Source organism: Rattus rattus, chromosome 7 (genome assembly GCF_011064425.1).
Source record: "Rattus rattus isolate New Zealand chromosome 7, Rrattus_CSIRO_v1, whole genome shotgun sequence".
Lineage (NCBI taxonomy): Eukaryota > Metazoa > Chordata > Mammalia > Rodentia > Muridae > Rattus > Rattus rattus.
Genome location: NC_046160.1, coordinates 33569618 through 33582802, shown reverse-complemented (window position 1 = coordinate 33582802; position 13185 = coordinate 33569618). Strand labels below are relative to the sequence as shown.

Genomic DNA, 13185 nt, shown 5'->3' with positions numbered 1-13185 from the left:
TTTGACAGGATATAGAAACTGGACAAGGGCAGTTTCAAAATAGAAAATATTTTATATATTTTATTTATATACTTAATACATAAAATATGTATTTATATATTATATATTTCTTCATGATAAAATATCTGTAGAATGTCATCACTTTCACACATAGATTATACCTATTGATTATCAGCTACGCTGCCCTCCCTCCATTCCAAATTATTTCTTGGTGGCAGGGTAGAGGAGCTTTAAGCCATAGTACAGTGATGCCAATGTCAATGGTATGAATGTTCCCCATTCCCATGATCTAGGCCGTGAGGCTTAAGTGAGACTCTCTCGAAAGCCACCGGCAGAGCACTGGGCCACAGGCTCTGTCCTTGACTACATGTCTGGGAGGAGAAACAAGCACCAGTGTATTACTTTGTGAGTTCTTATCTCTTACCATGGGCAACATCCCTTCTGTGGCTTTAGGTACATGTGAATGTCTCAGCTTTAATATGCTTATGTTGACAATCACACTAACTGATTCAAAGCCCCATGTGTTGTTACTGATCATTTAGCTGCATTTTACAAGCAGCATTCATATATTCTAACAGCTGACAAGCAGGACAATGAGAATTCTTAAGTCTTTCCTATGTATCCAATGGAGCTGCGCACACATCCTCACACAATACTCCATTACTTTGTTAGCTACATATTTTAACACTGATTTTCATGAGTGGTCTAAGATTTGGGGAGGGAGACTACTTGACTTAAGGCCACAAGAACTGTTCTGAGCCTTGAACACAGGACCTTTCATCCAAGCCATTTAATATACCATACTCTCTCATACAGTGCACCACCATTCCCAATTTTCTTAAGTATAGTTTCCCATTCAATTAACTGGGTTCTACTCAGAAAAGAAAAATTTAAAAAGGCAAAAAAGCATCCACGGTAATAACAGAGTATGCTAACCCATCAGTATGAGAAAGTACTTGAAGGGCATTGGTTGCCATTTATATATATACATATGCCTTTATTCGTGACTTATTAGAAATGCTGAGAACAATTAATTGCTACAAATGCTGCTTCGGGCATGGCTTTGGGGTCTGATGCTCTGTCCTGCCAGGAGCAGGGTCATGGGTGGTTATGCTCACACCCACTGCCTCAGTGCACTGAGGGCAGTGCTGAAAGTTCTGAACACCCGATGAGTCCCCTGGACAGCCAGGAGGAGTGAGCCAGCTTCAGCTTCATGTCCGGCCTCCTGTAGGTGTCTAGCCAGCTCCTCTGCGTTCCAGCGCCCCTGCTGGTTGTTGGCCACAAGGTGAGCAATGATATGTGGGTAGAAGGGTGTGGAGACACATTTCACCAGCAGCCTGGCATCCACGAGCAGGGAAAGCAGCTCCTTGTCACAATTAGAGTCATTCACCTTCAAGAAATAAGAAAGCCAGCTGTGAGTGGGCATTTCATTCTTTCTTCTAATTCCTAAGCCTTCTACAGAGCTGTCAGGTGCAGCCTGCTGGCTTCCCATAGCACGCAAATCTATCTAGCTTAAGACAACGTGCCACATGCCTCAAACAGTGCAAGGAGGATCTGAGCATCTTGGAGGTCAGAGATGGGACAACAGACATGGCTTCCTCTCAGCCCAAGGCGACAGTATACCAGGCCCTGCCTGCGCAAATCCAGTGTTCAGTGTTGCAGAAGTAGCAATTTACAGAGCCCTTTCCAGTTCAGCCTGGAAAACTGGCAGGTCCATGTCTCAGCCTCATGATAAGAAAATTAAGGTGTAAGAAATCTTGCTTAACATCGTAGTAAGTCACGGGGCCACAGTCTGGATTTAGGTTAGTCTCGATTTCAAAGTCTGAGCTCCTGACAATCCCATTACCATTTCAACTGTCTTTTCATCTGTGGGTTTTACACCCAATTCTCTCTGGGATGCAGAGCCACGTGAAAAAACTTTTCAGTGTCTGAAAGTCTTTCTTCCTTGCCTGTTGAGAGCAAGCAGAACATGAACAGAAAAGTGGGCTGCAGCTGTTTTTGTTGAAGCCCGTGGGGGCGCAAGTCTCCTCTTCCAAGTCTACACATGGCTCTCTATAGCTTTGCTCCCTCCCCCCTTCCTTCCTTCCTTCTTTCCTTCCTTCCTTCCTTCCTTCCTTCCTTCCTTCCTTCCTTCTTTCCCCCCTTCCTTCTTTCCCCCTTCCTTCCTTCTTTCCTTCCTTCCCCCCTTCCTCCCTTCCTTCCTTCCTCCCTCCCTCCCTCCCTCCCTCCCTCCCTTCCCCCCTTCCTTCCTCTGGTTTGGATTATCATTCCTCTTGTAAGAAATCAAGTTTAGGTGGACAGCATATCGGATATCATCATTGCCACCCGGCATCATGAGACAGCTGCATGGAAGCTTCTAGTTGCTTTCACAGCATGCTTAAGTGTGGTTGTATAGACCTCAAAACTGATGTGGCATTTCAAAGTCAATGAACTAATTACTTAGACCAACAATATCACAGCGTCCTGCAGTATGTTCTCCCTGCCTGACTGTTATGAAGAAGAGTAGGTCGTGACTACGACGAGGACGCTGTCTCTGGCGGGAGGAATGGAAGGCAGAAGCATAGGTATAAGGCACTGCTCCCTTCAGCAGTGCTTCGGGATTGTTCACAACCTCCCCTATCAGTAGCTCCAGTGGCATGTCCTTGGTGACCTTCCTAGAGCTATTAGCCAAGGTCATTGCTCCTCCTCCAGGTTCCCTACCTGACCAGGTCTCTCCATGCTATGCTACGATAGTTTGCCTGCCTCTCCTGATGGTGGGGTTGGAGGGGAGGGAGTGGCACAAGAGTTTTACAGTTTTTATGTTTCAGTACCCAGTGCTATCAACATTGGTTGACTAAGTGGGCAACTGAGATGATATCGGCAAACCTTGTCTCAGTTTTATAAACTGCACAAATGTGTGAATAGATTGCTGACCCCCAGGGCACTGGGTGCTGCTATCCAGGCACTTCTGCATCCTCAGGGCTTTTCTCTGCCTTCTTATCTCATGCACTTGTTTTGATGCAGAGTCTTTACATGTAGTTCAAGCTGACCTAAAACTGGAACTGGCAGCAATCCTCCTGTCTCAGCCTCCTGGGGGCTGGGCTTATAGGTACAAGCCAGCACACGTGACTTTCATGTCCCAAATTCTTATACATACCCCTTTGACCTAGAAAACTATTTAGTTAGTTCCCACTGGCCTTTGGGCTTATGTTGTTTGGGGATGCTATATAGGAGAGGCAACTAGTGGAAGACTGACTCTCCTGCTTTATGAGGGCAAGTGCTCCTCTCATGCCATCACAGGGCTGTTTATGTGCCCATAAACTCTGAATAGTTTCCCTATCCCACTCCATCCTGCCCTGCCCAGTGCCAACCCTGCTTTTCACAGCCGTAGCCCCGCACAACTCCTGCATCCCGTCCAATGCACATGCTCTCCGCTTCCACAGGGCTCTGCTGTGGCACTTCTATCCTCACGTAACAGATGAGCATTGTGTGGGAGCTCCATGGTGGGAGCTCCATGGTGGAAGCTCCATGATGGGACTGATTAGTTTGTGTTCTCAGTTCCCTCCAAGGTGGAGATCCACACTGAATGTTTCTCATGTAGTCCCCATGCTCAGAGCGGCTGGCTGGAGGACGGTAGCACCACAGACTTGTGAAATACGATGTGAATGACTGAATCGCCCCAGAGGCCAAAGTCCGTTTCGCCATACACTGTTATTTGTGTACATGTGCAGTCACATGGTCTCTGGGTCACTTGACTTATAAGTTTTTCTGGTTTACTCTTCAAATAGGCTTTCTACTTCATTCTCCAGGAGCACAGCCAGGCCCCTGTCAAATGTTGGATAAAATTCTAGATAAAAGGTTGAGTCCAGGCACTGCCAAGTGAGCCGTCCTGAGTAAGCGTCAGGCTGGGGAGTCTAGACAGTTTCAGCTAAAGGAAGAGACAGTTCCCCTGCCAAGGCTGCTCCCTCTCACTGCTCCTTCAAGCCTCACATCTATCACATCTGCTGCTGCAGAGTGGGGCCCAGCCTTTCCAGGAGCTGCCCCCAAAACTGACAGGGAGCAGGCAGGAGGAGATACCCCCAGGAAAAGGTAGAGTCAAGAGTTTTACCAATCTCGAGCAGAGAGTAGGGAAAGGCTTGGGGGGAATTCTGCTCTTGCACTTCAAGACTGGGTGCGAGGAAATGGTAGGGACGAGGAAATGGTAGGGACTGCTTCATTTCATTCCCTCCTGTGACTCCTGCCTGCCTTTTGGTAGATGCAAGGAAAGGTTTCAAAATTGTGATTTGCAAAGAAATTACAGTGGAGATAATTATTCTGTGCACATCTGGAACAAAACACAGAATGAAAAAGTAATCAAAAGCTGAGCTTGGTCGCTCAAGTCTGTAATTCTAGCTCCTGTGAGGCAGAAACATCAGATGCTCAAAGTCTGGGCTTCACAGTAAGTTCAAGGCCATATTTAAAAGTAGAAAACAAGGGGCGATGAGATGGCTCTGTAGTTAAGACCACTGGCTGCTCTTCCAGAGGACCTGGGTTCAATTCCTAGCAACCACCACAGCAGCTCAAAAGTGTCTGCAACCCCTGTTCCTGGAGATCCCACACCCTCGCACAGACATGCGTGCTGGGAAAGCACCAATGCAGACAGACAGACAAAGGAGGGGTGATGTGAGATGGCTCATCTCAGCACGTGATGCTTTGCTTCTCAAGCCTGATGACCTCAGCCCCATCCCTGGTTGATTCCCAAGAGTTGCACTCTGACCTCCACCCTGTGCTGTGGTGTATGTTTCCTAGCAAATATAATAGTAAGATCAAAGACAGAAAGAGCTTCTGTCTGATCCGTCCCAGTAACTACTTTAAAAAGAAGTGTGGCCGCCAGAGAGGAGATGAACGGCCGCAGCCTAGGGTGGAGCCTCTCCACACACCATGGGTCGTCATCAGTGCTCTGAGGCTCCTCCACACGGCCTGCAGCGCCCTAGGCACAGACATTCTACCCACACTTCACCAACCTGTGAGGCCTCAGATTCTCATCTTTCGTGGTTTGTTTTTTCTATAATTCCAGCTAGAGGTATTAACGATCTCGTGCTGCCGACTACAGTGGGCAGTTCCTACTTCTCCATGCTACATGTCCTAACCATTTCCTTTCCCTGAAATTAGAAAGTAAAAAGGAAATGAAATACTTTGGGGGAAGAAATCAGCCCTCCAAGCCTGGATCACATGACAGCGTATCTGTGCTGCATGCCCCTTCCAGGAGCTGTGAACTGACCGTCCTTTCATAATACTAAGAATTCTAAGAATGTTTTTATGGTTTCTATACTTAAAATTTTTAATGGCTGCAAACTAGCCTATTGAAAAGATGTCACCATTATTTAACTTCTACTATAAATATTCAGCTGTTTTAAACTGAGATTATTGAAACACTACAATGAATGCTTTTCATGCACATATTTTCTTTTATTGAATTTTTTATATAGTATAAATTTCTAGAAGAGATGATATTGAGTCTTTAGGAGCTGGACTATGCTGTGTCCTTCCAAGCTTGCAGCACACCAACTCTCCATTTGGGGACTGCAGGCAGGGAGACCATCACTAGGTTTAGGTAGAGACCAGGCCTTTCAGGAGGTGAAAAGGCTAAAGGGGTTCTTTGTGTGACTTACATGCCAACCCCGGTTTCACTGTAATGGACATTTTGTATTATAATTCCTTCAGCTGCTTTAAAATTTAAATTCTAAGTGTTCTTCCCCGTGCCCCCAAGACTGGGTTTCCTAGTATAGCCCTGGCTGTTCTGGAGCTCTCTCTGTAGACCAGGCTGGCCTTCAGCTCATAGAGATCCACCTGGCTCTGCTTCCCCAGTGCCTGGATTAAAGGTATGCACCATCGCCACCCAGCTAAATTCTCAAAAAAGTGTTCCTGTGTAATTTTCAGACTTTTAAAATATGTTTCATATGAGTTCTGAGTTCTTCAATCGACCTTGACTTTGGTATTCGGCCTTAGAAAGTCACGTACTTTTCCCAATGGATGAATTGGTATGGTAAAGGGTAAAGAGAAACAGTCTGCTTTTCTGGGTTTCATTTGTCATGAGCCGAATCCAGAAGGGTTGGTTGATTTCCCACTAAACAAATGAATTAGGGTAAGAGATAGTCTGGTGGTATAAGCAGGAGCTGGGCCTTCGGGTTAGAGATAGATCTCTAGCCTGGATCTGTTACTGAACATCCGTGTGGCCTGGCAAGGGCACTCCTCTCTGAACTCCACTCTCACATCAGAAGAGCATTCTGGGTGAGGGCTGACAGTCACCAAGCTTCCACCTGTATAATGCCTGCTGTGAAGTTCAGCTGCAGTTATTACAGCAGACAAATGGGAATAACAATTTTTCTAAAAGGGAGAAAAACTAAATATTTACCACATGAGGAGAAGCATGTCTCTTCTGTGTGCTTATCTTGTGAAAAGTTTTTGACATTACATAAAACTCTACAGATCTTGGGAGAGAAATGTATAGATGTAGACCCAAAATATTTCTATCTTCCAACTATTAAAATGTTATCCGCTTAGTTCCTTTTTCAACAATGTGTAACGAGCCTTCTCTGAATTAAAGCCTCTGTTTTATGGCTCTCCATCAAGCTAAGAGTAATTACAGGAAGGAAGTAAACTGCATTCCACAGCATAATGCGTATGGGATTTCATGTCAGTGACTTTACAGATTGTTTGTTAATATTCCACTGTTTACTTTAGGGGGGACATGTGCCTCTTTTTCACATACACCAAGACTTTATAAGTTATTTAAAACATTAATGTACAATTGTAAAAGGCGAGCAGCACAAATGCATACCTCAAACACCCACACAAGACCCTGTCTGTACTCTGCTTGAACATGACACCCCGATTCCAATTTCTCAGCAGACCCTGGGTTCTACTTTGGGCAGAGCAGCTAATCACTTTGTCCAAGCCATGGCTTATGATCTAACAAAACAGGGAGAGGACCTTTGAAAAATCCAGCCTGGTCATGGCTGCGAACACACGTGGGTGCTAGACTTTGGGCTCCAGTTGACTGTTGTTTCAGAATCATTCTGTCCTAGAGAGGCTGTTTTTAAACACAGAGTGATGGTGACATATTTCATCGTTACAGACATCCTGCAAATGTCTGCACTCTTCACACAGCATTGGGTTGAGCACATAGGTGCTTAGTATGTCTGCTTACAACAATCACTGTTACATCTGTTTACAACAATGCTATTCAGAACTGGTTGCTCAGAAGTCAAACAGGTTCAAATAAAGGGGAATGGCAGGTCTGTGGCATGGGAGGGGCAGCAAGGCCTCTTGAAGTGCTGCTGAAGACTTTGTATCATCAGACAGCTACACAGGAGAGAGCGGATGACAGTGGGGAAGGAACAGTGCTATGACCTTGAAGCTGACATGGATGTCCACATTTCTGAGTAAAAACAGCTTCGCCAGACGAGTTGGATGAGCATGGCCAGGGAGGAAGGGGCTCTCTCAGGTACTTTCATCACTGGACCACTCTAACCTAAACTGGTTTGAATACACCAGTTTGAAAAAGAACCAACTGATATTAGGGTCAACAGCAAAGGGCTCTATAGACAAGGACATGAAGCCTCTTACCCAGTCAGCCTGTGATCACTATGGAGCAAGACAAGAAGGAAAGTGTATGATCTTGAGATGGGGGTGTAGAGGCAACACTGAAGGGCATTTCAGCATGAAAGTGACTCGAGCTGAGGAGAAGCTGGGGGAGAATGAGGACTTAGAAGGGATAAAGAGAGGTAGGCACCTTGGTTTGAATGAAGCTTGCCAACTCACATAGGTCCTTCTATGCACTTTTAAGCTCGGATATTGGTCACAGGATGACCTGCCTAGTTCTGGTGTCTCAGTGCCAAGATGGAGACATCAGATTGGCTGGACCTGTGGCATGGAAAGAAGGGCCCTCTGCATTCTGAGCAACTGTGGGCAGGACTAAGGTCCATGTGCATAAGACAAAGGGTGCAAGCCATTTTAGGGAGGTTAACAATGGCACAGTGACCTGTGGTATGGGAGAGGTCCATTCCCAGTCATGTTCAGCCTTGGATGGATGAACAGCTTAGGAAGAAAATCCAGCTGGTGGGGTCAGTGGCAGCTCTGCTCCCAGCTTTCTCAGTGCCAATACTACACACTTCATAGCCATTTCACAGCCTCATTTCTTCAGAGGTAACTTACACCATCCATATTCCTTAGTTACAGATGATGACAACAAGAAGGCAGCCTGACTGAATGTTAGCATGACTGGCTGCTCACTAGCTGTGCGATTCAGTGTCTCCAGGCTCTCACCTGTGAAAGTGGAAGGCACTTCCAGAGTAAGCAAAGACAAAGACGGGCTGTCGAGGAGATGGGGAACATGCTTAAAGCCACACCTGACAGTAAGTGCAACTTGAGAGAGGCAGTTACTGTTACGGGAGCGAGGCCCTTGGTAAGGTCAGAAACTTGGTTTATTTTTTACACTAGGAGTCTGAGATATGGGCTGGGGAGAGAGGGACAGGGGAGCAGCAAGGGGGACACAGCAAGAAACAGGAGTCACCAGGCATGTTGAACAGTAAACAAAGAGGATTTCAGTTCTCAAGAAGAGTAAAGTACATCTTTGTTAACTTTGTTGAAATGAGTTTGGAGATTTTGACCTGAACAGAGAACATAGAAATGATCTTCAAGCATGCCAAGGAAGAGCATTCTTGGTGAGGGCCACAGCGTGAGCAAGCTCTCAATTTCACCGAGATTGATGGAGACATCACCCAGCAGACTAGCATGAAGGCCTTTCACTATTCACCTACAGTATGATGGCAGGAAAGACTTTCTGTTTCCTGCCTGGGGGAGAGACTTTTGGCCATGTGTATAAGGTCATGTGCTAAAGACCAGTGGCTTCTGGCATTCCAGAAGCTAAGAGGGAGCAGTAGGTTATGATGTTGAGGGAAAAGCAGCAGCCATCTCCACAGTAGCACTTAAGTGTATCCCTTTAACTGCAAGCAGCTGTAAGGCTGTCAGCATCTGATAATGCACAGCAAAATAACGCACGCTGCCAGTAAGCCAGTGCGGTGCTTCTCCTCTCAGACCTGCACGCTGTGTAGACCAATTGCTACCAGAGGATACCTTTGCCAGATGTTATTTTATTTTAATGTCAACAGGAACTACTATCAACAACCAATAAGGGAAAAACTAAAGTTATTGATGAACTTTAGCCTTTCTAATGGACAGAGAAAGCATCAAAAGGAGGAAACCCCCCACCCCCCCAAAAAGCAGCACAGGTTTTCTAGTTTTCACTAAAAAGCCATGGATTATTTAAAAACAGCCAGCCAGGAGACACAGCAGAGCCCCCCGATGCTCTTCTCTGGGGAATGGATGGCATGGCCCTTTCCCAGTGTTAGAGAGCAACGACAGGCTATGGTAATTGCATATGCATTAATCTCATCCACTTGAAATGACAAATTTACAGAGATGAAGACTAGATGAATGTTGTCACTCTGAGGCCACAGAGAGCAGAATGAGTTCTCTTGTCATAGAGACTCCATGGTTTGAGTTTGTAGCTCTTCTCACAGATCTACCTGCCCCAACGCTGCAGAACCAGACACACAGAAGGGGAAAACTGGTGAATTATGAAACAAGGTCAGCAGACCACTCCAGTGCTTACAGTCCTGGTCAGGAGTACTGCAGCTGTACTACACTTTCCCTTGGGAAACGGGCTGACAAGCATCAGAGACATTACTGTTTAGTTCCTGCAACTGAATGTACAAGTTAAATTACCCCCACCCCCCAAAAAAACCTTTAAAAGTTCAAACTGATAAAGTCTATTGGATTTTAGCTTGTTGGAGGATATTAAGCCTTTGGTGAGGGTAGGGTCACAAGCAGGCTGTCCCAACACAAACACTCACTCTCACCTTAGGGTAGACTCTCATCACTGAATTTCTAAACTTGAGGGTCTCCACATACTGAGTGAAATGTGTAAGCAATTTAGATGTGTGGCTTTTAGTTTCAAGCTGATGGGCAAAGCTGGCTGGCCCTAGCCTCATGGCCCCAGGCTCACAGCCACAGTGTACAGAACAGTTTTAAGTTCAGAGTCTTAGCATGGCGCAGCACTCCACAAGCTCAGAGGACCTTCTTATGGAGGTCACTGGTGCATTTAGTTCTCCCTTGCTGCTTGGTTTTCACAGTGCTTGCAGGGGCAGTGGATGGGCTAATAGTTTGTGGTCCCTGCTCTATTTGCAGTTCTGACACATGCATGGAGATAAAAAGATTTTTACAAGGAGAGGTGACACTACCTATGAAATCCTAACCAGGGGTGTGACAGAATAACACTCACCTATGGATTCCTAATGAGGGGTGTGAGACATCACTGTCTTGTTCCCCAAGAGACCCAAGTACTCATGGTGACTAAACAGCAACTAAGATTAAGTAGAGGACCAAGAACGTGCAGGAGAATCAGAGTCTGGTTCTGTTCAGCTCACTCTTATTCCTCATTCCTTGACTTACAATAAAAAACAGGCTAAGAAAAAAGCTCAATGTAATTTTCAATTCTTATGAAGTTACAAAACCATGAAGCATTCACATCAGCGGGGAGACAGGAAGACGTCAACAGATCGACTTTAGTCTGGATCCCAAAAGGTCCTGCCAGGCAACTGTGGCCCTTCCACAGTCTCTGCAGACACTCTTGTAGTACTCAGTATACATCGGTGAAAGGCAACAGATTTTCAATGACTGTTGCCAAATGTAACATTTGATATCTCTGTCATTAATGAAATACTTTATCAATGATATCTTTACATCTATTTCTTAGCTCTTTTCTGCAGCCAGCATAAACCTTTGCTCTAGAATTCCCCTTCTCTCTGATTCCCAGAAGAGAGAGAGAGAGAGTGGAATTATACCGAAGTGTGCTTACATCTGTATATGTGTGTATATGAATGCACACACACTACTTACATGAAACAAGGATGTCTCTATAGAAGGCTCTGGGGAAGGATCATTCAATGTCAACTTGATAAAACAGAACCCTGAACTATCTAACTGGAGACTATATGTCTTTAAAAGAAAAGAGACCACTGCTTTCCTGGGTCATCACAAATAGCCAGCCTTGTGCATGTCTGGAAACATGTTTGCAATCTGCAAATGTGACCTGAGCACATCTGTCTTCAAGCCCAAACACTGCTTCTGTGAGGCTCAGGTTCCAGAGAACAGCAGCTCTAGACTTGAGGTAACTGGAGTTGAGTGCTGCTGGAAAACACTTTCGCCTGTGAGCAGCCACCAGGTGCAGCTGGAGACAGAGCCAACCTCAAGTGGGACTCAGCTCCCCAGACCCGAATCCCGAGTGGCAAGGAGCCTGCTTCTCTGGGGAAGTGTTTTACTATACACATCTGTACTGTCCCACCCAAAGACAGCCTGGTCTATGGAAGAGGCTCAGTAAATGTCTAGGAAACCAAGTGTGTCCTGCCTGAGTGAATGAAGTCGCTACTGCAGTCAGAGATTAGAGAGTGGCTGAGAATTAATCATGGTTATTGCACTCACTGTTTTGGAAACCAGAACAGCAATAAATTCAACTGGACATACCTTAGTGACAGCTGAGATTTGCTCCAGGGCCATGGCCTGTAGAGTTTCATCTCCACTCTCCAGAAGAAGCTTCAGGGACGGGAGCAGGAGGGACTGGTGCAGCAGCAGCAGGCACAGCTCCTTCACAGCCTGAAACCACATGGGTGAGGTGAGTTCCACTCATGCAAGCACAGTGTGACCCTGTGCGCCTCTTCTAGATGCATCATCGTGTGTGTGTGTGTGTGTGTGTGTGTGTGTGTGTGTGTGTGTGTGTGTGTGTGTGTTTTTGAGTGTGTGTGTGTGTATGTTTATGTGTGTGTGTGTGTTTGTGTGTGTGTGTGTGTGTGTGTGTGTGTGTGTGTGTGTGTGTGTGTGTGTGTGTGTGTGTGTGTGTGTGTATGTGTGTGTGTGTGTGAGTGTGTGAGATGTTAGTTTGAGTGGTAGGATGTATTCAGTATGCAGATCTAGTGGTATAACTTACTCTAATTCTCAGAGCCTTGTTTTCCCTGTAAGTAAAATGGACATCTCTGTATCTGCTCTGCAGCTCTGCAGCTCTGGTTGTGTATCTTGAGAATTAATGTAAATATACAGTGCTGAGCATACAGTAGAGACTCCATGGCAGCTGTTATCAACTATTCATGATGTCAATATCTAGTTTTTATCTACTGAGAAACAAAGGACATCAGCAAAGGCAATGTTTTTAAAACATGTTCAAAATTCTAGTATTAACGTAAATAGAATTCTTGATATGTTTAAGATATTCCATCCTCATGAAAACTATCTGTGGTTCAAAACAACGAACACATGTGGCTCTCCCCAGGCCTACCTGAATTTCATTCTCAGGTTTTGTTCTACTTGATGAACTGAGCTCACCTGCTGAGCTGGCTGCTTCAACTGTCCTGACTGTACAGGAAGACACGAAGAACTGAACACTCCACGAAAGAGCAGACGATGAATGTGGCCCTATATATTAAAGCCAAACTAGTCTGGAGAAGAATGAACGATCACAGTCCTGCATGGGGCTGATTGCCCTGTTGTGCTACTCCACAGCAGTGGCACAGGAAAGAAAATCCAAATGCTGGGCACCCTGAGCATCCCTGAGCATCACTCCATGATGAGATGATGAAAATGACAGACTGGGTGAGACACTTTCCAAACTGCTGAGCTGCCTGCCCCTTGAGCAGACAGCTCTAGGATTCTTGCTCTCATACCTGTCATTGACTGGGGTGGGCAATTAGAGTTACAGCTCTCTTTGACTCACTTCTGCTCCTGTAAGGAACTCCTTACTCAAAACTTCTGTAAGCACCCCTAATAAAACTCACCATGTTGGATATCAGTGGTATGCTTACACTGGGCTCTTGATAGTTCCCTATCTGGGATAAGTAGATACTGGTTCACATCTCCCAAAGAATAGTGACACACACCAGACCAGGTCCCCTGACTAGCCAAGCTTAGTCTCAATCCTACATTCCCACTGTACTCTCTGCTTCAGACATTATTTCTGTCCTATAGTTCTGTATTCACACAAATGTCCCTCTTTAAGGGTGAGCAATGCGTCTTATACTCCAAAGTCACATGGTCCACAGCAGACTCAACAGCAGTATTGGTAGAGGAGCTTCTCTCAGCACTCATGTCTGCTCTTCATTCAATATGTCATCAATA

General features: G+C 45.6%; 1 protein-coding gene across 1 annotated transcript in view; it reads right to left on the bottom strand.

Annotated features, from left to right (window-relative positions):
• Positions 1-775: 775 nt before the first annotated feature.
• Positions 776-13185, bottom strand: part of Nbas (NBAS subunit of NRZ tethering complex) — a 367894-nt gene continuing 355484 nt past the window's right edge. Inside the window, 2 exon segments of the mRNA XM_032907488.1 lie at positions 776-1390; positions 11545-11673. Of these exon segments, the coding sequence (XP_032763379.1) occupies positions 1115-1390; positions 11545-11673 (405 nt within the window). The 3' untranslated portion in view covers positions 776-1114.